Source organism: Amia ocellicauda, chromosome 19, assembly GCF_036373705.1.
Source record: "Amia ocellicauda isolate fAmiCal2 chromosome 19, fAmiCal2.hap1, whole genome shotgun sequence".
NCBI lineage: Eukaryota > Metazoa > Chordata > Actinopteri > Amiiformes > Amiidae > Amia > Amia ocellicauda.
The window spans coordinates 20,338,414-20,362,849 of NC_089868.1; the positions used below are offsets into that span (position 1 = coordinate 20,338,414).

Genomic DNA, 24,436 nt, shown 5'->3' on the forward strand with positions numbered 1-24,436 from the left:
GGAAACAAATAGTTGTTTTTATAAAGCTCCAGGTGATCAAAGATTAATTCTCAAGGAACTACAGATAATTCTGCTTTTCTTGGCAATCGCTGCTGATTTTACTATCCAAGCCTGTAGGATATTGCACACAATTCCCCCCCTCCTCTTTTCACCACATATAATTGGCCATGTGAATTTTAGACAATATTTTACACACTTAGCATTTATATGATAATGGTTCCTGTCGTAAGTTTGATTTAGACATATGTTATGCGAGTAAACATAATTGGAGACCAACTATAAACAGATGCACAGACGTAATGTATCTTTTCAAAAAGTGTGCATTAAGCGAAGATGTATCAAGCCCTTCCCTGAATGGGTAAACAATCTAAAAGCCATATGGGGTCATGTTTCATATGTACAAACTTTAATAGTGGTCATTTTTCACTTCACAAATGCACACTTAAGTATTATTTAAGGGCGTCTAATTTAAGCATCGTTTTAAGCTTTATCTGTCTTTGCAGTTTCATTAACTTGTATTTATGTATAAAAAGAACTGGTATCAGTTAAGGTAAAAGCTTCTCTTCCCGGCTAAATTGTGGTCGTATTTCTTGATTTGTTCTCTTCTATTACAGTGCAACAGCGCCCTCTAGCTCCTGGAAGGCAGTATTAACACACAGAGCAAGGTTTTGCAAACACTAGAACCCTTCAACTCTTCTTAGAAAAAAGGATGAATCAGTGTAATTTTCACTGATACATTATCAATTTCTAAATCATTGGCATTATTAAGAGGTTGTGAATTTGAGGAACAGTTGTTTTATTGAAAGTGTTGCCTTTGAAATGTGTCTTTCTGCTCTTGATCTGGCCTCTGATTCACCAGGGACGCACTACTGGCACAATTCTGCTGGGCTGGAAACCTCTTGGAAAGGTTTAACATTTACACGTCTGCTTTGGCACCCATATTTGTTGGGGGTTCTCGTTTTTAAATATTAATCAACAAAGCGCTTTTATGTACACTGTGTACTTTTATTGTAGGTCTCTTTTATGTGTATTTCAAAGAATTCATAAAAAATGTTTCACAAGAGGCCATTGATAATTGCATCAAAATCATGCAGATGCATATTTATATATCATAGGTAATTAAACACGCTAACAGTTTTCTATCTGGGTGCAAGAACATGTCTTATTTGTTGTGGTTTATTTTCCTAATTGTTTGAGATCATCTGGGAAAACTTGTAGAATACGAAGAATATTTGTAATGTATTAATGTATCATGTATATCTGCCTTTCCTTGCAATGCCAGTATTTCAGTGTTCAATATTATAAAAACACAAAATATGAAATAAAATTATAAAATAGACAAGCTACCCCAGAACTAAAAGGGCACTTTATCATTTAGCTATAGAAGGAGCTTAATGAAGACTTTCAGGAATTTCCAGTCCTATTTACAGATCCCTGCAGGAATATGGCCAGTTTCAATCAGCACAAACGAATCCCATCTAAGTAGCTAAAATGCTAACATGACAATCTTCCAGTCCACCCCATAATCCATATCAGCTACCAATCAGTCTCAACTGAGAGCAAATGAAAATGCAGCCACAGATGATACTCCAGCATCATATCAATAAACCATTTATGAAGACCAACACAAACAGAGGGCTTACAGAGGGGGTTGCCTCTGCTTTCTAGCAAACCACATCCCCTAACTGTTTCCATTAAATACAATCCGTACAATCCCATGGCCTGCTGTTTTACATTCTTAGGCTTTTCTTTTATTTTCGAAAACCTCGATATTTAAAAAAAAAAACATGCAAATACCTCACTTCTCTGTCACCTACAACCAGCTACTCCAGTTTAATTAAAACAAGCTGTGTACTTTCAACATATTATTCAGGAGTGTGTGCATGCATGCTAATCAGCAAATGTATTCTTGCTGTTATGATAATTAAGAACACAAGCTTAATAATGGAAAATCATGTGCTAATGCTAAGGTAATTGAAGCAGGTGGCTTTGACTGTCACTGCAAAGAACAGCAGGTCATTAGAACTATTAAAATATTACAGCAAATGCAAGGTTAAATGTCATATCAAATAAACCAGCAGCACAAAGATGTTTAAGCAGTAAAGACAAGATTGCATTTGTACAAACAGGAGGAAAGATTTGAGTTCATAATTGTTTTAGGACCATCAAAACCAATGTTCTTCATGTTTTCAAGACATTGGCAATACTGTATCACAAGCCTTCATTGTGACTAATCAAATTATGTCCCCTAAAATGGTTTCAAATTATGAATATGAAAAACAATAGATGGTGCTAATTAATTAACAGGGTACTGTTTTATGCAAGAACATATTTTAATAGGTGGTAGGTTTCAGTAGCTTTACTTAATAATGCCTAAACTTTATTGTTATACCTCATTAATAATGTTCAGTGCAGTTCAAATGGATTAACTGCATGCTTTTGAATGTTTAACTTAAAGCGAATGCACAAGCCAGAAATATTTTTTCAGTGGTTTACATCTACATTTGTGTCTGCCCTCTTAGGAAGATTAAATACACACAAAGGCAAACATATTTACCTACAATATGTGTGGCAGAATTCTACACTTTCATGTATTATTTGTTTGTCTTGCAGCGTTACATAACTATAACATTTACAAAAGTGTAGGCTGAACACACAATTTCTATCCCACACAAACATACGCATTATTGGATGGTATGTTGAAACGGCATTATCTACCAGTTAGCATAACAAGAACACATGCACTGTTCGAAATCTGTATTATTCTATAGTCTATAATAGATGAATAAACAATATGTATCCATCAGAAGCTAAGTGACGACATATTTAAATCCATACCTGTGTGTTTTAGTTCGTTTGCTTCTTCTGTGCAAAGAACTGCCACAGAGCAATGACGGGTTCAGTGGAAATGCATTCTTTGATGCTTTGTTTAACAGCTTGTTTAGAGGTGACTCACTCAGAGAAAGAGAAATGTAATTACTTCTATTGCTTTATACAAATGCATGTTGGTTAGCTCTTTTATCTATTGAAAGTCATATCGGGCTGACCCTAAACTGAGCAGTCTACTTGGAGATTAGCATCCCAGCAAGTCCACTATATGAACTCCTAGCCTTATTGGGTGAGTCATGATCTATACGTCAGGGAGAGTGAATTGTTAATCAGACGTCAGTGTAGTTTACTTGCACCTCTATAACACCAACAGGTTTTTCTCTCCATCAACAATCTACCCCTTAATATGCCCACCGGTTTGCAGATAAGCTAATACTTAAGCTAACAGTTACAACAAACTGTGGCCATCAGCAACAAGTAACACGAAATTCAGGCAAGGAGAGCGGCACAAAAGATATTCTCTGACTGCTTTATTAATTTAAGCATTTTAAAGAGGAGCACAGACTTGGTCCCAGCACAGCAGCAAAGCCTCGCAGTAGATCCAACAAGCTTATCCAGCTGTAAACACAGGCGTGGCGCTCGGAGTGTGGGCAAATAGAGATAGCGCCCCTATTTTCTCCCCGCCACACTGTGTCAGGCTTGTAAACACGTTTCCCCCTGCAGAGTTAAATCCCCCGTCAATGCCTTTTTTTCCATTCTTCCAATCCAACGCATATTCATTTGTTATTTCATAGTGTTTGAGAAACCGATGCACGTCTGCCAAGGAACATCTATTTATCTCCCTTCGATTACCATCATTTATACACACTATTATTAGTAACCTGTGGTGATGATAACAGGCATGCTAAGAAATCATTTTGTTTGCAGTGAAACCTGTGCCGTCGATGCAAAACTAGGCCCAACTTGATCACAGAAAGGGTCCTCAGCTGAGCACCTGCTGACACTCAAGTACCCCGAGTGTAAGTTTTCCAAACCTCTTATCTTTTTCTACATCTGTGTATGCATTCTGGGATTCTTTACTGATGACAGAACGCAGACAAGTTCCCTGTATTCGACATGATTAATTTTAAGAAGGTCAGGAGTTTTATTAAAATAATGAATCCAATTTTTAGCCACTAATACAGGTAGGCCTTCTGGGTCATCCAGTGGTAATTGATTTGGAGATAGTTAATCACCAGAAGCTATTAGAATTATGTTAAAATTATGGTCAGCTGTAATCATGTGATCTCTGCAATTAAACACTGCACCCCGTGACATTTCAAATTCAGCTCAAAGACATTTCGAACCACAAATATATTTCCACAATTACATTTCAGCTAATGAAAATAGCTGCATGGCCCTCCCTGTTTTATAAACTATTGGAGATGCAATGTTTGCAAGACTTAAAAAGCAATAAAAGAATCAATAATAATACAATTACATAATCGATAAATACACTGAAAACTGGTGGAAATTAATTATCTTGTGTTAATTAAATGTCTCATATGTAAAATATGCCAAACCACTTGTTAGCTAGAAGAAGGGTTGCTACCAGGCCCCAGGTTTTTTAAGTTGACCTGAAAGGTAAATAAATTAATGTGTAAATGAGCATTAAACATCTGCTACGTTGACACCGGTGCTTAATTACAGTGTGTGGCAATTTGTTCATATAAAACAATCACAATTATTTGTTATTGCTTTCTACTTGAATCTAGCCACTGTTAAAAACTACCATATTTCAATTTTCCATTCACCTTGTCTTAATAATATCACCCTAATTTGCACTGACTGCTGATCAAAAAAGTAATCGTCTGTGCACTGTTCCTTTTACAGATGAACACATTAGATTGGCAGTCTGAGCAAATTAGTACTACGCATTAATCAAAAAGAGATAAATCGCAATTAGACAATTATGGACAACTTCAAAAGATTGGCTAAAATGAAAAAGTAATAAAATATCACAGATGCCTTTTCTTCTTCCCCAAATTCATGTCTTTGTCTTTTGCTCAGTTTATACATTAATTTATTTCATTTTTAGGCAACTCTGCTTTAAATGTGTCTTGGGATTATGGGGTCAGATGACCAGTCCATCAATAAATATTTTTTACACTCTCAGTTGTGTTCTTTTGATTCAAATTTGAATTTAATGTTTTCTAAAATAGAATTGCCATAAATATGTCCAAACATGGTGCCATATTCTGTACATTAGAGGGCATTGTTTGTAAAATGTTCATAGCAAATTGAAAGGATAATATTCTATAATATGTAGCTTCAAAATACTTTGAATTCCATAGGGATATATTTTTAATGTATTTAGATTAAAAAAAAAAAAAAAAAAAAACACATGTAAGGATGATAAAGACAACATTTTTTTAAGACTTAAATTGGTCTTGATTATGCTTTAATTGCAGTATGTTAACTGTACTGTTACCACAGTTATGCTCCTAATTAAAGCGTAATTAGAAAAACATTACCAAATACAAAATATTCAAATTCTAAATAAGAAACATCATTAAAAAGAAGTTACACAGTAACAACTTACATAACTGCAATGTAATTAATGGCACTTTAAATAGAAAGACAATATTTAACTATTGTTTGATTGATTAAATAATGGTTATAGTATGCATTTTTCTTACAATATCCATGATAATTATACAAGTTATAAGAGTCAGAGACTGGACACACAATTATCAGATCTCTAGGGTCTGACCAGTGTATTATCTCTGCTGAATTATACATTGAAGAAACATAATTTGCACCAATTAATGCAACAAACTATAATAATTGTTATCAAATGTATTTATAAAGTTCAGGTTATAAAGGTTGAATTCTTGGTCTCTGTGAGTTTTAATTCTATGACAATTATCTATGGTAATTATCTAATTAATTTAGAGATATCTGCAAATATTTCAAGACATCTTCAAATAATTCCAGATATCTTCAAATACTTGCCTTCAATCTTTTAGAGATATCTGCAAATCAGAGATATCTGCAAATAATTTAAAGATATCTCATGTAAAAGTACATTTAGAGATATCTCTAAATGATTTCCAGATATCTTTAAATATTTAAAGATATCTGCAAATCATTTAGAGATATCTGCAAATGACTTCCTGTTTATTTAGAGATATCTCTAAATCATTTTGAGATATCTTCAAACCACTTCCTGTATGTAGCCCAAGATTATCACTTCCTGTTAATTTGTTAATTCATTTCTATGTAACTGAATGTAGAAACTGGAAGTCATAATCTCAGCCAAAATAGGAAGTCATTTGAAGATATCTTGAAATGATTTGCAGATATCTCTAAATCATTTCAAGATATCTGCAAATCATTTAGAGATCTTCAGATTACTTCCTGTTCATTTAGAGATATCTTTAAATGATTTAGAGCAGCGGTTCCCAAACTGTGGTGCACAGGCTGACCCCAAGGGGTGCGTGAGAAATAAAATGTAATGGCGGATCTAAGCGATCAGTAATTTTGACACGCTCTCTTAAGTTTGTCCAGTCTGTATTTTTCCCCTTCTGCGCTCATGCTATATTTTCCGGTGGCGGTACTCAGCCAAATTCTGGGCAGCACAGGGGTACTTGGGTTGAAAAGTTTGGGAACCCCTGATTTAGAGATATCTCAAAATATTTGAAAATATCTTGTAATGCATTTAGAGATATCTCTAAATTATTATTTGGGTTGCCATATAATTCTCTATTGATAAAACGTGTTCAGTTATACGTTAGGTTGATATCTTTAGATTTCTGAAAACTGCCACTCAATAGAGTTATTCTGGAATAATGGCATGTATATAATATGAACCACTGTTAAGGTAGATCGAGAGCCACTTTAATATATAAAAAAGTGTTTTGCTCTTCATTTAAGAACTCAAATCTCTCTTATGTAAAATACAAGGGCTTGGCGGCCAGAACCATTTTGAGGCTATAAACCTATAGTCCTCAATTTCCTTTGAAAAGACCATTAAAAACTAATCATAACATAAGCACATAATTGTGGGAATGAAGGACCAAATACAGTTTAATAATTGTATCATCATGAGCAGATTTATAATTTCCTTCAATTGTTCTGACACTACTTTTAAAGATTCAAATCCCAAAATTTGAAATTAAAATGTAGAAGTAGTGCCATTTTGACCGCAAGTGTTTCAAGGTGAAAGCAAAAGATGTTACTGAAGTCTGTTTCTGCAGAGGAAGGGAAAAAATGTCCCTGCATCACAAGAGGCTTGTAAATAAATATACTAGCAGAATGATGCAGCAATCGGGGAGAGTATTTACTTGACTCTACTGATTCAATGAAAGCAGAGGTTTGTCAATCAGCTGGGTTAACAGACAGTGGCTCTTGTCTGAATGCATGCACTGATTATTATCACAGCCAGATTAAGGCAGAAGCACAAGGAGTCTAGAAAACCACTTCAGTAAATCAGATGTTTATGATGCAAACACATTTCTGACTACTGTTCCACAGTGTTATTAGCTCGTGCATGGTTACATGAACAAAAGCAGAAGGCCAAGAGAGATTTATTACACATCTTGAATTCCATCTCTTCAATTACTGCCACTGATAATTAAAAACAGAAAAAAAAAGATTTTGTTTATAGCAGCTGGTCTGCAGTTCAATGGTTATAATGGGCATATTTAAATCAGAACAGAAATGATAAATAGGTAGGTAGGTAGATAGATAGATAGATAGATAGATAGATAGATAGATAGATAGATAGATAGTCCTCACTATTATACAGCCATTGAGAATTAATAAGGTCACATAGCAAACAGAAATCTGTGAAACATAACAAAAATCTTCATGAGGGGAAAAGGCTGAGAAAAGGTCACAGCTGATAACAGACAACATTTCTAATAGGATATGACCAAACAAATGTTGTGCTTACAGACTGGGTTTCCTTCTCTGTAATTTGACCACTATGAGAGTATGGACTCATTGCTAAACCATTACTAATTTAAATATACATCTATTCTAATCCACTAACTTTGATTCTGTCGTTATTGTTTCTCTTTTTTTTTAATTAGCAAAAACCTTCTAAAATTGCGTTCACTCATTTGGCACAATTGACTAATCCCATCATAGTTTCCGAAAAGCTTCTTTCAAGGGAAGGAAGAAGAAGAAAAAAGATGACTGAGAACAGCACACATCATTTTAGATCTTCTAATTAGACTAGGGGAGGGTTGGAGAAGCAATCTTTTTCATTTATCCCTCTTTTTCAGTCAGTCGATAACAAGCTTTTCAGTAATGTCTCTGGAATTCATCCATATCTTCTGAGCAGCATGTTGCGCTTTGAAGGAGCCCTTCCTCAAACAACACTGAAATGTACACAGTGCAGACATGAAAAAATGTTTATTTTGCAGAGCTGGAAGAAGTGTACACACAGAAATATTTTCCCTTTTTAAACAGTTCATGATAGCAGATATTAGGTCTCTCGTGCGGCACGCTATTTGCCAGTCGACTAAGCTGTAATATTTCGACCTCATCGCTCCCAGCTGTGTGATAAACTGAACGCACAAATTGGAAGTGGTTTGATTGCAGCCGACAGCTCATCTCAGGCTTGAAGGCCTCACCTCTATGGTTCTGCAGCTTGCGGGTTCTCTCTGCTTTATATCTCATCCTCATTTGTTTCTGACACTAACTCTACACACGTAATTTTGTTTTCAATGCATGAAGAGCTTCCCAACGAGAATAAATGACAGCAACAAGTCATCAGAAGTAACTTTTGTATATCTTTAATGTATCAATAATGTATTAATTTCAATGATTATGAAATACAAAAATAACTTTAACTACTAAGATTGTTTAGATGTTGTGGACAGTTTACATCCTAATACAAATACACCAATAAATATCATTGAGCTACAAAACACGTTACCAAATAATTTTTCCAGTCCAGCAAATACATGACCTTGTTGCTTTAACTACTCCATTTGTACCTCAGATTATCAAGTAACACACACAGTATGTCTTCAGTTTCCTGGTCAGTTCCTGGGTGGGGCAGCTCATTAATGTCTCTTGATTCTACTTGTGCAAAAGGGTGAATAAACCCTGCTGTTCATCGTCAGACACAGTGGAGCTCTGTCTTGGAGAATAAAGACAATCAGTCTGTGTGTCATGCGATGAATGGCGCTTTGAAGGCCATGGCGCTGTGTGCATGCCTGCTGAGGCCTTGACAGATGGAGGATGTCCAGATTATACACCTTGACAGGATTCTAGTTCAGTTAAGGCCGGAATACCTGTAATAGACCTTTCAGAAAATCGACCCCAGTGGGACAGATATTGTTCAGATAGATATTCTGTTGTCTGCTCCTCAATTTACATGAAATCACATGAAATGTACTTCCAATATATGAATAAATGGTGTTTTATTCTAAAACAAACTCTAAAAGATTTGAGAATAAAGCATCATAAAAAATAAAAGCTATGACGGAACTCAGAACAAACCTCCTACCCCTAGTCAATAGCATCATATTCCTGCACTTTCCTGCAAGATATTTCCGCTTTAAACAATCAAATGTCAGTCAGCGTCTGACATTTAAACTAGGTCCACACTTAGAGTGTGTGTCATGGTAAAGGGCAGACAAGGTGGTTTTATTTCTCGGAAACGGGAACACTTCTGACAGGGTTTGGCACAAGTGTTATTTTCATTAAGCACAGGAAATATGTTAAAACCACAAAATGTGCGTTCCAGAATGTAATCCTGAACGAACATCCCCAACAGAAAACATCAGTTTAGGAGTTATGAGAATCCTTTACAACATAGAAATGGTTTATACTTCTAGTACACACTCTCACAAAGTCTGTTTTGTCACGCATGCAATAAAAAGTGTGAAATCTAAAAAAAGAGCTGGTAGTCTTCATTGAAGAGACAATCTCAGTTCTAAAAACTTCTGTGATCTTGCCTGTGACTCTTCCTGATTGATCTGTAACACTCACTTCTATTTTAAGAGAGTAATTCTATTTGCTGAATCTTCAAAGACAAAGCTTTACATTAACAGAGGTCTTAAAAGTTATAGCACTGAAGAAATTACAAGTACAAAAAGTGAGCAGACAGATAAAAGGGGTTATGCTCTCTCTCATCTCTTACAAAAGCTCAAAATAACGAATCTGTCATGTTTCAAATAAGGGCAATTTTCTAAAGAATTTTCCTATCTTTTTTTTACGATTATTTTTACAACAGGTGTGCATTTAAATTAATCACAATAATAAATGAACAAGGGATTTGCTAATAAAAGTATCCAGTTTTGTTAAAACTGCATACAATCTGGACATGTTTAATGCAAAGGCTCCAATCTTTGAATAGATTAAGAACTCTTTTTTTTTAGCTAAGCCATCAGGCTTCCCACTGAGAAAAAATTACAGTTTTATAATAGCATATTATTGAGGCTAATGCAGTATGCATCTCTGAGATTCTGTCACCATTATGTGTGTTTTTCTTCTAACATTTACATGTACCTAATGTACTTAATGTTCCATTAATCATTTCTATGTTTCCGTGTATTAGCAAATGCATTCCCAAGAACAGCATTTAATGAAGATGGAACAGAGAAAATCTGACCAGGGTATAATTGAACGAAAGCACAAAAAGCATAAAACACACTGAGGTCTTTGAATGTATGCAGGTTATGTTTTAAGGGGATGGAATCCCAACGGAGAATCTAAAGTATTTACATATCGCACAATAATCCTTTATTTTTGTTAATTAATTAAAAATGCAGAATATTTAACAGGGAATAACACAATTAAGTTATATTTTTCAATTAAAGTGCTTGTGGATATTAGAGAAGAAAGACATTTTAATATAGTCATCTCTAAATGTATTCAGATCCTTGATGAAGTGTAACTAAAAGTTGATTCCACTAGAAAATGCAATTATTTTTTCTCAATATTGTATGCAACAATAGCATATCTTTCAAAAATAGTTACATATTTTTTTTTAACATACAATGCTGAAATGTATTAAGACTGTAAATCTGTATTTTGCTAATCCACTTTGGCTTCGGTAATAAGAAGCACATAGTGTATTATGATGCATAACTCCTCTCTCTCCACCACCAACTCACTACTACATCTCTAACAAATGTATACACCTACTTTTGGCAATATCTACCATTCTTATTTATAGAACTGTTCCAACCTCTGTCAAGTTACTTGGGGAGCATGGATGGACAGTAATCTATAACTCATGACACATATTTTGGGGCTCTGGCCTGGCAACTCTAGGGCATTTACCTTGTTGTTCCTTAGACACTCCAGTGTAGTTTTGGCTGTGTGCTTCAGGTCATTGTCAGGCTGAAAGGTGAACTTCAGTCGCAGTTTCAGCTTTCTTGCAGTCCTTCCTCAATAACTTTTTATCTGCTTAGCTCCATACATTTTCCCGTTTCTTCTGACAGTCCCTGTCGATGATAAACATTCCCATAACATGATGCTGCCACCACCATGCTTCACAGTAGGGATGGTGTTCTTTGAGAGATGCGCTGTGTTGGGTTTGTGGCAAACATAACGCTTTGCATTTAGGCCAAAAAGTTCCAGTTTAGTTTAGTCAGACCACAAAATGGCCACAGAATTTCCTGAGTGCTTTGTTGGAGACTTCAAACATGATTCAAGGTGGGCTTTCCTGAGTACCACAGGCCAGATTTGTGGAGTGCTTGGGATATAATTGTCACATGCAACCCAGTCTTGACCATAAAAACCTATAGCTCTTGCAAAGTTGCCATCCTGAAATAATGTGAATCACTACAATTTAACACAGGTGGAGGCCACTTAACTTGGTGTGTGATTTTGAAGGTGATTACTTACACCTGAGCTAACTTAGGACTGTAATTACGAGGGGGGTGGACACTTATCCAGCCCAGCTGTTTCAGTTCTAATTTTTTTATTAATTTTCTACACAGTTTTACTTGGAAGTTGTGGGGTAGGATGTGTAGATGATTGAAAAACAAAACTACTTTAATGCATTTTAATTCCAGGCAACAAAAGGGGGTGTAGACTTTCAAGGCACTGTATATATACCACATTCACAATCACATGCACACACACCCAAAACTTCACTCTCTCATTCTCATTCATTTGAAAATTATAGCATTCAAACCATTATTTATACAAATAAATAAATAAATAAAACCACCTTTTGTAAACCAATACAAAAGTGAAAAATGTTTGGCTCAACATGACAGGAATAAACTTCACCACCTTTATACAATATGCACAAACACAAAGAGGAGCCACAAATAGACCTGGATCACAGACCACAGAGAAAAATGTATCCCATCTGGCACAGCTCTAGATGTAAATTGTCTAATGGTATTAACCGAGAAGAGAAATACATCAAGCAGTCCTCGTCTATTATATATGTATATATATATATATATATATATATATATATATATATATATATACTGTACTTCATCTGATGCCTTTCCAAGGGTTTCTGTTCTGAAAAGAAATCGTGTTACCAAAGAGCATATCAAAAGCCAAATGAATTATTAAAATTATATGAGAATTTATCAGAATCACACTGAATTTTGAAAGCAGTAATCCTATAGCAAATGTGAGTTATCGAGTTTCAAGTCAGAAAATACAGCCTTAAATTAAGGCACCATTACAGGTTAATTTGGCCCTACACAAATGCACATTAGACAAAATCGCTTAAAAATGCCCCCCGATCAACATGGTAGAGCTTACATTTCCATTTTCAATTAGAGAAAATTAAGCTTCATAGTCATGTTGCTGGGTCTGAAAGAGAACGACCAGAACTGTTGTTTTACTATTTCTAATTAAAAACATTTTGCTATTGTATTGTGGGGTGGGGATGTTGAATAATTTGATATTCCAGTATTCTATGCCTTAACATTGTTTTTTTAAATGCTCAATAGAAAAAGAGACAAAGCCTCAAAATGTATTATTCTTCTAGTGACTATGCAATAAGCAAGATATACTTTGGAAATCAAAATTCCTTAAAAAGCACATTTTGTGACCATACATTTTGGGAAAATGTTCCCGCATCCTCTTTCTGTCAAGGTAGTAACTGCTCCAGTAATCTCGAACTTTGTTATGATGGTCAAAACCAGGATATTCCTCCTGTGTATGTATGTAATATTATATTACCATCAGTCTTGTGATAGTTGTTAACATTTTGATTTTCTCTCTGATCACAATAGTATGGACCAGATTGTACATCTTTCTTCAATACCAAGAAGAAGTGACTTCCAAAAGCTTCGACTCACTTCCAGAGTTTTCCAGAAGTTATGAACATTTACAGCTCTTATTTGTGACATAGTCTTGTATTTACAAATATCAAATATTGTGTTTTTTTAGATATATCCTATTGTGATATTAAAAGATATGCAGATTGTGATTTATTTGTCAAGGTACTGCATCAACACCTGCTTTTTCTTTGCTAAATTAGAGTAAGAGGTAACCGTATATTTCTGCTATTTTAGTGCATAATTATAAAAATATAATGTGCAGCGAACGACACAATGATGACAAGTCACTAAGGCCTTTGTGGGAGCTGTAATGATCCTAACCTACAGATCAAGCTGCCTTTGTGCTCTTACAGTACCACATAAAAAAGCTTAATATAAAAGAGCACAAGGACTGGCTCTGGAGTATTTATTTAAATATATTAAGAAAAGAAAATTATTTCTTTTCTTTGCTCTTTTACCACTTTCTAAATCTATTTTATTATTTGATAAGAAAGGAGTTGAGATAATGAACATCATTACTGCAAGTGGCAGGATTGTGTCGCTGGAAAAAAAACATCTTTCAATATCTCAGAGGAACATTTACACTTGACCGGGGTCAGCTGGATGATAAAGACACAATTACTAAAGCAGCGTGTGCACAAACTCGTGGTACAGCTCGAATAGTCCAACTAATTCAAATTCGCTTCTCAGTTCCTCCAGAGATGAATAATCTTTGACTTCAAATGCTGGAAGCCTGAAACAGTAAGAGAATGAGAGAAAAGAGAGATTACCAAAAGTGTCAAAGCCTTTAATGTTTGTAATCAGGTGCTAATTAATGACATTAAGGATGGTACTGTGTATGCTTTTATGTTATATGCATTGTATGTTAGTTGTGTTGTACAGGTATAGTTGTATTAATAAAGCCAAGTGTTCTGCCTAATTTGTACTTGCAGATGATGTCTACCTCATATAATGAAATGAGGAGCGTATTCGTAAAAATACACTTATTTTTCTTGTTACATTAATAATAAGAACATACATGCGAGTATAAAGATGTGCATATATTTAGTGGTAGTAGTTTTAAAGCACAAAGGTTCTTAACTGTTTGCATCCCAGGGGCAGGGGGGTTTCACAAAGGACACGCATCATTCTCTCTTTACATTTCTTTCCAGTTGAATCAACATCCACTTTTACAGTCTTCTGCAGAAGAAGGTACTCCTGAAAACAAAGACTACAAAATTAAAATTAAAAACTCAAAAACTATACAAACATGAGCAAATCTCCACTGCTGCTCCTGATGAGTTTAAAATGCTTACTAATAGTTTATTCCACTGTAAAAACAATTATGAAATTCATGAAGATACTAGTAGATGGTGGAAACTGGTGTTTGGAAAGGCTTCATGTAATATTTCTTACTATACAGGCATTACAGACTTTTAAGTAATACCTTCTCTAACTCCTAGCCTTTGCCTCGGTTTGTGATGATCTAACGCAGAGAAAGTGATCAGTCTTAAACCTACATTCTTTATTGTTAGGCAAACACAGTGCGCCACAGGCTCAAGAGAGAAAAAAAAAAGAAGAAAGAGAAAAATTATCAGACAGCCTTAAAAAAAAAAAAAAAAAAAAGAAAGAATCTGCTAATATATTTGTTCAAAGAGCCTTAGGTAACACATTAATACGCTGAAAAGCAAACTGCACAACGGGAGAGTGTAATAACATATTTTCTTCCAAAATGATTTGCTCAGTAAATCAGAATAAGAAAGCGGCTGCCTTTTCTCAGTACTCATAAACACAGATAATGAAGCACTTTCATTTCAGAGATACAGGGGGATCACAGACAGCGATGCATTAAAAATGGAAGCCGAGCCCAGACGAAATCAAAACTTTGACCCATTCACCAATACCGAATTACGATTTCAGTTGATGGTGATAGCGTTTGGTTTGAGTGAGGAATATGCATCCTACCTAATTCAAACCCATCACCCGTATGTTTAATTTGAGACGGGCAGCTGGGTCCAAGATGTGATTTAGTGCAATCTTTACTTGGAAACAAAATAATGTTTAGACGTTTATATCCATATCCTTATTCTCTGAGTTTGTAGTTTTCATTTTAACCCCAGATGTAGGGAACCTCTCATTTAGGTTTGTTTTGTTTCATTTACCTGTGTTTCTGAAATAGGAAAATAAAAAATAGACATGAAAAGGATTACAATAAATACCCGGTCTATCTTGCTCCAGACATTATAAGAAACATGTTACTCAGATATTATCACTATCAGCTAAGTGATAAAAATGACTTGCTTTATAAATCATATAATTTGTTTCAATCACCTGCTGAGCATATTTTAATAAAGACATCTTTTAATTCAAAAGTGAAGAAATCTGATAATCAGCCCTCGACTGATCAAGCGCCCAGTCAGGCTGTTACTTTAATTTCAAGCAACTTCCACTGATCACAGACACCGGGTGAAAAGAGGTCCTGACCAGACAGCAAGACCTGTGGACTCTATCCATATTCAATGTCAATTGCTCAGCGCTGGCTATAATGTTGACCCGAAACTATATATTCATGAGGAAACTAGTGGAGAAAACAAACAAACACAATGCACAGAACAGTCTGGATTCCAGCTTCCTGTCATGTCAACACAATGCTGTTTCTAACAACAAAATCTCCCCCACACAGCCCCCGGGAGTGTCAAGGGATAAGCAAGCTATAAGCCCACTGAATTGTTTTTCCTTGTGTAGAATGTTATTTTGTGGCTTTCTAAAACAATTACTTTTTATACTAAATGAAGAATATCTTTCTTTATTGTTACTAGTATAAAGAATACTAGAATGGGTAAAACTGAAGACGATGAAATAAAGAGGAAAAAAAACATTTGAGGGAAGGGTAACAAATGAGGAGTGGCTATTCCACCAATCCTGCAAAAACAATTATTTAAATAAATCAATAAATTAAACCGGAGTCCTTTGAGATTTGATTTTGGGTTATTGCAGATGACTAATAACTGTCAGAAAGCATAAATTAATACAATCCTTCCCTGCACCTCAGGGATGCACCGAGATAAGCTATACTAGTCAATATGTCAGAGCTTCCAACCTTATCTGAGCCTCTGCAGAGATAAATAATGAACTGATGTATTTATATTTGGGATTAAATTCTTCAGTTGCCACTTGTATGCTATGGGTAAGAATATACCACTAAATTAAGCATTACATATCCAATTTCCTGCATAACATTTTGTAAAAGGTGTTTGCCAACAGTGTGCAGAAAAAAAGGAAAACGTGTTTAACTATAAGAAATAGTGTGTGTATATATACAGATAAATACATATACAAGTAGTATCTTACGATTTATCTTCAATGTAAAGACCATAATAGAGCTTAAAAAGACAAAAAATGCTTCAAAAATTAATAATAATTTGATATATTTAAACAAATGGACAAACAACATATTACCAGTTACAAGTTCTCAAGTTTAGAAATTGTTTTCATGCAGCAATTGTGATCTATGATATACAAATGATGTTCCTTCATTGTTTAGGAATTAGGTCATGACCTTTTGATTCCCAAAATGCTGCATCCTAGCTAAAAGGTTTAAGGAATTGCAAAGTTTGTGTGGCGATACTATCCTACTTCCACAGAGACTGTGCCAGGAAATGTCAGATTACCCGATGATGCCAGGATTACCTGAAAGCAATTAGTAACAGGATAATTTGTTAAACTACAGAATAATGTCAACAAGTATCATACATGAGAAATAAATAATAATTTTAAAAAATACTAATAGAAAAAAGTACCTTAATGGTTTCCTTTGCTCCCTGCAGAAGAATCAATATCAACTTCCCCATGAAGAGTCTGCCAGTGAGACCTAATTCCAAAGTCCATTTTTCAATTGTTTTTTGATATTTATTTCTCGCTCTCATGTGATCAATCAGTAACAGAGCTGTCCAGGTCTCCTCTTTGCATCTCTGCTCACAGGTCCCTCCAGGGCTGCAGTATCTCACCGATTGCTCACTAGTGGCGATTGTACAATTCTGCTGCAGCCAGAGTAACAGTTCGTGAACCATGGGCTGCGATATAAGAATTGAGGCTCTATTAAGTAAACTCAGCCTTATATCTGAGCACTGTTTTCTGGTGAGCTGCTCAGAGCTAACGGAGATATCAGGAGAGCAGGATGGATATTCGGGGGGTAACTGGAAGACCAGCTTCAGCAAGTGTGTCTCCACTACAAGCTGGATCTGGAATACAAGTCCCTTTGCATCTATATTGAAGACATGTTGAACACATTATTAGAAATATCATGGGGGAGAAATGCATAGAGTTACTTTAAGAATTGGTTTTGCTTCATAAAAAAACATCAAACATTACATTTGTTTTAGAGAACTTCAGTATTTAAAAAGCTACATTTTCTATTGACCTTATAAACATCCGAAAACCACTACTTAATGTGTTCTTTGTCAGATTTCTATACACCTGAATTAAGGTAAAATCTCCAAACAGATCAGAGAACTGCAGTGTCATTTATGCTTTATCATCTGTAGGAAATATGAATAGCTCAAATATTAGTCTACATGTTATGGATTTTAATCTTAGACTTCAATAAAGCAAAGTAAAGCAAAGGTCACCAAGTCAGTGCAAAACCTGCCACAACAAAAAGACCACAATATAATATCCTAAATACCAAGCAGGCCTATAAATTACTAAATTATTGAATAACTAATTAACCTATTACGACTGAATGGCTCAGAACATATTGTATATAAAGGAGTTAAATGACAACAGAAACTCCATAATTATTGAGACTACACTGCTTGGAGTAAGAGGGCCATCTACTGCTCGAACAACATTAATGTCATGAATTGTAATATTGCCCAAACGCCATTTTCTAATAAACTGTAAATACATATAGGCAGGAACTATAACCTACTCGATGTATATTAAATTAACTTTTATTTGTATAGAGTAGCCTAATGGGTGATACAATAACAACTTCAATGTTTGGTACGTTTATTACATTGCTCTTTCAATATTATATACAGTTGTCACATTATTATTTAGTAACCTGCAGTAATTTAAATACTGTACAGCTATTGCAGTGCTGCAGCTGTGCTATTTTGATTACCATAACATGTAATTATTCCCTAAAATGTGAAGCCTGCATTCTGTAAACTCAAGCTTATGCTTTGTAAACGTTTAATGGTTTGTTATTAGTTCAGTTTTTCAAGGTTGCATGCCAGCTTGTTTTAACGACGTTTTAATGCAGTAATAGTAATAGTAGGCTACTTAATATCTGCACAAAAGTTCAAAGTAGAAACAAATTACCCGACTGCTCCAGCAACTCAAATTCATCTTTTTCGCAGTATATTGCGGATAACACTGCCATTTCTTCCAATGCAGTTTCGGACATGGTTGCATGTGTTGATGCATGTGAAAAAGTGCAAATAAAATAATGCAATAAATAAATAAATTGAATTAGCAAGCAAACGACATCCCCTGTCCTTGATGTAAAAGCGTCCGAATGGCTACAAGGTTCCTTTGCACATAGTTCCGCTGTTGTGTTAATATATACGAGACCCTCTGCGTAAATAGACGGGATCTTTAGTTATAAAATCACAAATACTAACGATCACAGTTTGTAATTGACATGTATTTTCAAACACCTACTGTAGTCAAATAAATTTAAGATGAAGAGAACTAAAAAGTACCCTACTTCTGATTCATTGTTGAGGGAGGGGCATATACATAAATTGTAATTTAATATAAATTAAATTAATCCATGTGATTTTCTTACTTAAGGTCACTAAACAAAATTGGCTATTATGTGGATAATAGTACATGATAAGTATGTGTAATAGGCTAAACTTCACAGAATTGGGAAAACTGAGTGCGTGTATGTTTTTCACAAGCAAATTTGAGGACATCTTAATACACAGCTGTCAGTTTACAGCAATATTGATGCATTTACTAGTTTTATAAAGGAATAAGCAGAGTTGAATTAGTTAATCTTCCCCTTAAATAAAATAAAGGCATCTGTCTGATGGGAAGTTTACTACTGACGAAACCCTATCTATCCTAGGAATAAACTTAGCTTTAGCTTGCCAAGTTGTTTCAATGATTCAAAGTACATTAAACAGAGCTGGCTGCCAACAAAATGTGAAAGAAATGTTACTAACAATATTGACGTTACCCATTTCAATTTTAAATGACTCATTCATTGTGCTGCTTTCAGACAGACAATGCATGATGCATGACTAGATTTTTGTAATACATGACGTAAAGTAATGTGATAAAGGGACATTTTCAGATGCAGTGACAGAGGGAAAGAAGTTGCTATGGACATCCAATAAATCTTGGGATGCAAAAAAGGAAAAACATGGAAAATGCCTTCACGCTGACCAATCAGATTTATTGCTAAAACGTAAAAAGAACAGACTGAAAGAGCAGTTCTCAGCACCAAAATAAGATTAGACTTGACTGAGTTCCTCCAAAATAAAGTGGTTATATACACTTCCACCTCATCCAGCAGAATACAGGGATAATGTAGGTCTTTAATCAAATTTAGATTCGGAACCCACACAATGAAGCCTTGAATTGTTTGTTCCTTTCTTTGGTGTGGATGCCCCAATCTGCAACTAAAAAAAATATTAGCTACCAACTAGAAAAATGAAAAAGGTATGAAACAATAATTTACTTTTATTAAATACATTAATATACAAGTATGCAAAAAAAAAAAAAAGAGAACAATCTTTTCTTTGCTGATTACAGTAACAGATTGGTAGATTACAGTCTGAACAATGAATACTCTTATTGTAACCAGTTATTGAAATCACTTTGCCTTGATTAAAAAAAATGAAACCTTTCACAGCCTCTTTACACATTTGGAAGGCAAACACAGCTCATTTCCCAGACCGCACCAAGTTTTAAAAATACTCTGTTAAATACTTTTGGAAACCGACAATATCCAATTTTAAACAAATTCAGTAGCAGTTGAACTGAAGATTACATTTCAAGTTGATTTAGTTTTTAAACCATTTTCCATCAATTAAAACATCCTTGAAGATGGAAAAATGTAACGGCTGATGCGTAATATAGCCCATAGTTTTATTTATGGTTAATTTAAAAAATAAATACAATGGATAATTGACAGTTATTGCCATCAATGCATATTTTGACCCTAATAATAACCATCTAATTTGTCTTTTCTGCCTATCACTGCATACCAGCAGAACAGACTGAAGCCCCGTCTGAAAATACCAATTATTCTGCCCCCTAAAAACAACCAGGATTCTTCTATAGTGGTCATCATGTCTTTTCCCCCCAAATATTTGCCTATAACCACAGCACACAGTGCCATCATAACGCAAAACGGACCAATGGAGAAGCCCAATGTAAAGCATTTTAAAAGCAGAGACCAGGCGAGAGTGCTACAGAAATTAATGTCTCTCTAGTCTGCCATAGGATGTTATAACTAGATCTAAAACGATAGTAGGCCAGTTCAAATAATTCTATCAACAAGCTGTTCATGAATGGATCAAGTTTGGTTTTTCTTCGATAAGGCTGACGATTTACGAGATCTAGGATGACCAGCGCCACCAAGTCACTTTCATCCGATCCCACACGGCGCCCAGGGAGTCGAAGGCTGGGCGAACGTCGAGGATTGTGAATTGGTAATTTTCCTTGTTAACTTCTCCTCCGTCGTAGTAATCAATTACATATCTCACTTCCTTTCCACAGCGGTTAATAATCCAATCGTGTCTGTCGAAAGGCAGCTCGTATCTGTTGGGAAGATACAAAATGCATATTTGAGTGTATCCAAAATCAAGTGTATTCCATAGCTTGTGGTTATTTTACTAAAACAGATATTTAATATATAATAGATATATAATGCATGCATGATCTATTAATGAAAAAAATATTTAAATAAAATACTAACTTAGATACCCATTATTAAACAAACATTCAGCTTACCCCATCATGGAGCGTATCCTGGCTCTTGGCGAGAATTCCTTGGCTTTCCCCCCAAACCGGACAAGAGCAGGGCCACAGGGACATTCCCTAAAATAACAAACTGGATATTAACGCAACGACAGCCGTATAAAGATGCGTCACAATCCAAAGGTCAATCACATCCACTCCAACACATCTATTGCTAACTTACTTTGCATGAAGAGCTTCCCATTTTAAGATTTCGTACCACGCCTGCTCGTTATTTTGGTTGTGAATTCTGATGATGTTTGTCATATCGTCAGGAGCGAGGTCGTCATCCTTCCAGCGCCACCTAACAAACAATTCAAGTTACTTTCAGCTCTAGGATTTCTCTATAACCATTACTACCATGCACTGGTAACGGAAGGAAAAGAAAGATAGAGACCAATATGGATCGTCCTACCCCTTTTTCAGCATTGCATTCCAAAACATCTGCTCAGAAGGATAAACCCAGTTCTTATCTGTGCCGGCTCTGGGGATCTTGGACTCCTCTCTGGTCACAGACAGAGGGAAGGGCTGGTCAGGAGCAGGAATCTGATTTGGAGGAGGCATCTAAAAAACAGCAACACCACAGCTGTCAACCACGACTTCAAGACTTCAGACTTCAACTCACAGAATTTTCACTTTGAACACTAAAACAGACAATCAAAAATGTACACTTGGGTTTCACAGCAGATCAGGAAACGTCTTACACTTATCCAGTTCTATTAATCCAAAGAACATATTGATGATCTAATACTACAACACCAGATGCAGCTATTTTATTGTTTCCCCCAATGTGCTATTTTGAGGATATCTTAATGAGAGAAAAAGTACAACACAATGCATGGAGTGGAATTTGTGCAGGTGTGATCAGAAACCAACAGTAAAAATAAATGTCTACACACAGAAAAAAAATACTACAATTACTAATGTATACTGGAAGACATAAAAATTCAAATTCAACATTTAAAATAAGAAAATACAGAAAAAGCTTCATGAGTTACAATATTTAAGTAGCTGGTTTCTTTTTTTTTTCCCATGTAAATGTAACGGAAGTCTCAGCTATACCATGTTTGTGGGGTCAATGTCATCTGGTGTTTTGTTTCCTCCAGCTGAGGCCCTCATTGGGCACTCCACAAAGTCATAAGCCCGTTCCTGGTGGGCCGGGCCAGGAGAGCTGCCGGTTGGCTCTGCGGGGGAAGCGGCCTGGTGCATGGGACATCCAGGTGGAGGGGAGGCTGAGGAAAACAAGCTTGTGCGTTAGATTATACTACTGCGCTTTCGTAATGCTAAAATTGAATTCTGTACCGTCTGTTACTAACAAGGAACTGCAATCCCACAATGCACCTGTAACTGAGTTAAATCAAGGTCTACAGTTATTTACTCAAAATGTGTTGCTCGTTACTGAAAGTACTCTTGCAATTGCTGGAGCGTATTTCTGGATCTAATTGAAAATAACGTCCCTGTAACTGTAATTTCAGCCCTCCTAAGTAACACAAAACCTCTAAACAATTATTTTATCAAAGCAAACATTTTGTCGGACGTTAACCTACTGGTGAAATTGCCAGAACTTTTAATCTCACACCAAGTTGTGATTTAAGTACTTCCTGCCTAATAGGACTTGAACCATCTCTTTTTAAGGGAGCTCATCCTTTAATAAGCTTCGGTTAAACCCGCAGGCTCCCGTGTGTTGAGCGGATTTACAGGCACCTTGCACAAAGAGAATGAGCCTCATCTAAGCTGCATTGTACACATGCACTTGGGGAAACGAGCATTTTTATATCAAGTGGCCCTGGATTAGATTATCAGCAGCCAAGATCAGACGTAGGCACCTTCTTTGTCCATTACAGTATGCACACCATGCTTGTTTTCCTGGTGCATTGGGCACCCCGGTGGAGGGGGACCGGCAGGCTGAGGCGTCTGTGCAGCTGCTGCCTGGACTGTAGAGGTGGGACTGGAGGTAGTGGCACCCATCCTTGCTGGCAATTATTTCCTGGGCTCAAAGCTTCACAATGTGTAAGAGAGAGAGAGAGAGAGAGAGAGAGAGAGACAGAGATTTCATATTTCTGCCTAACCTGCACATCATACTTGGGAACATAAAGAAATACCAGATGATATGTACTCCCTATGACCTGATATTCAAGGATCATCATATGTATACATGCATTACAGACATCAGCCTTCTTTGCAGTATTGCTGTTTAACTGCATTTCACTAGTTATCTGAAACAGGCTACCCATACAGTAAATTATAAAAAGACAAAGAGTGGGATAACATACATTCATTAATGGTACTATGAGGTGTGTTTAACAAAATTAGATATACTGGTAATTGTAGCAGCAGAGCAATACTTTTGTATAATAATCAGCTTGTGCATTTATATTGTAATTAGATAAGGTCATAATAAAGACAAAAAAAAATGTATTTCATTTCATAACGCACACATCCTATAGTAGCAAGTGTTTAAAGGATTATAATGGTAAAAAGCTAGATTAGTGTCGGCTTAATGAGAGACGTAAACTGCATTCACATATATATTGTTCCAATAGAACACTTATTTTATATATTATATATTACATTAAGAAAATACAATATATTCCCATATATATCCTGAAGTCATTCAGTCAACTTGATGGGTTTTTAACTCTCAAACAGCAATGGCAAATCCACGTGTTTTTTCTTCTTACCAATTAAATCATCAAGGTACGGCTAACGACATATTTTCAGAAATGTCTATACTAACAACAATATAAATATATATTTCATTTCCTACGTTTAAAATCCGAATAAATCAATTATTTAGCAAAAGCGCTCACCTCTCCAGCATGAAAACCAGCACACGCCAATGTCAAAGCTTAAGATCCGGAGTCCCACAATGCTTTGTTTCGAGTTCCTCCTCTCAAGAGCGGAGCATAGAGGACTTGCAGCATACGTCATTTCCTATTTCCGTTGTAAAGTCTATAGCCTGTATAGGTAACAATGTTAAGTCAGTGCCGAATTCAGTTATATTGTGCCGTTTGTAATAATATACTTTTATGTAACGCAAAGCTTTTGTATTTGTTCATATGCGTTTGTGAGGTGCTTTAATATAGTTTAGTATAGTATACCTAAACTATATAGTATTGCCCTGTTGATGGCAGCATACCCCAAGTGCAAAACGTGTATTTAGTTGCTAAGCAGTGTTTAATTACAAATCATCATCATCATAACTAGAATTGTAAGTATGTGAAGACACTTATTAGGCCGCTGTGTTTTGTGCATAATGTAGTACTGAATGTCATATAGTATGCAGGATGCAGGTTAGTATTTTTGGCAATTTGTGGTTAGTCAAAATCAATAGGTTAGGAATAGTATAAATATGTGATAGTGTAGAGGTCATAAATATAAAATATCAAGTA

General features: G+C 35.5%; 2 protein-coding genes across 2 annotated transcripts; both read right to left on the bottom strand.

Annotated features, from left to right (window-relative positions):
* Positions 1–8,620: 8,620 nt before the first annotated feature.
* On the bottom strand, positions 8,621–18,583 carry rwdd3 (RWD domain containing 3). The gene is made up of 4 exons (XM_066692285.1): positions 18,393–18,583; positions 16,868–17,331; positions 14,170–14,285; positions 8,621–13,821 (listed from the first exon to the last, which is right to left on the bottom strand). Exons 1-4 carry the CDS (start codon positions 18,475–18,477, stop codon positions 13,710–13,712), a joined length of 777 nt encoding a protein of 258 aa, XP_066548382.1. The 5' UTR covers positions 18,478–18,583; the 3' UTR covers positions 8,621–13,709.
* A 1,162-nt stretch (positions 18,584–19,745) lies between these two features.
* hccsb (holocytochrome c synthase b) lies at positions 19,746–23,996 on the bottom strand. The gene is made up of 7 exons (XM_066692335.1): positions 23,855–23,996; positions 22,871–23,043; positions 22,107–22,276; positions 21,460–21,608; positions 21,229–21,348; positions 21,039–21,125; positions 19,746–20,846 (listed from the first exon to the last, which is right to left on the bottom strand). The coding sequence occupies exons 2-7, from the start codon at positions 23,010–23,012 to the stop codon at positions 20,645–20,647; spliced, it is 870 nt and encodes a 289-aa protein (XP_066548432.1). The 5' UTR covers positions 23,013–23,043; positions 23,855–23,996; the 3' UTR covers positions 19,746–20,644.
* Between the last annotated feature and the right edge of the window lie 440 nt (positions 23,997–24,436).

Coding starts and splice junctions, on each gene's coding strand:
- hccsb (XM_066692335.1), bottom strand. CDS start 23,012: ATGGGTGCCACTACCTCCAGTCCCACCTCTACAGTCCAGGCAGCAGCT. Junction 22,277..22,870: donor TACTGTAATGGACAAAGAAG/GTGCCTACGTCT, acceptor TGTTTTCCTCAG/CCTCCCCTCCACCTGGATGT. Junction 21,126..21,228: donor TGGGAAGCTCTTCATGCAAA/GTAAGTTAGCAA, acceptor TTGTTATTTTAG/GGAATGTCCCTGTGGCCCTG.
- rwdd3 (XM_066692285.1), bottom strand. CDS start 18,477: ATGTCCGAAACTGCATTGGAAGAAATGGCAGTGTTATCCGCAATATAC. Junction 17,332..18,392: donor TGAGTTGCTGGAGCAGTCGG/GTAATTTGTTTC, acceptor TCTTCAATATAG/ATGCAAAGGGACTTGTATTC. Junction 13,822..14,169: donor CTGCCCCTGGGATGCAAACA/GTTAAGAACCTT, acceptor TTACTGTTTCAG/GCTTCCAGCATTTGAAGTCA.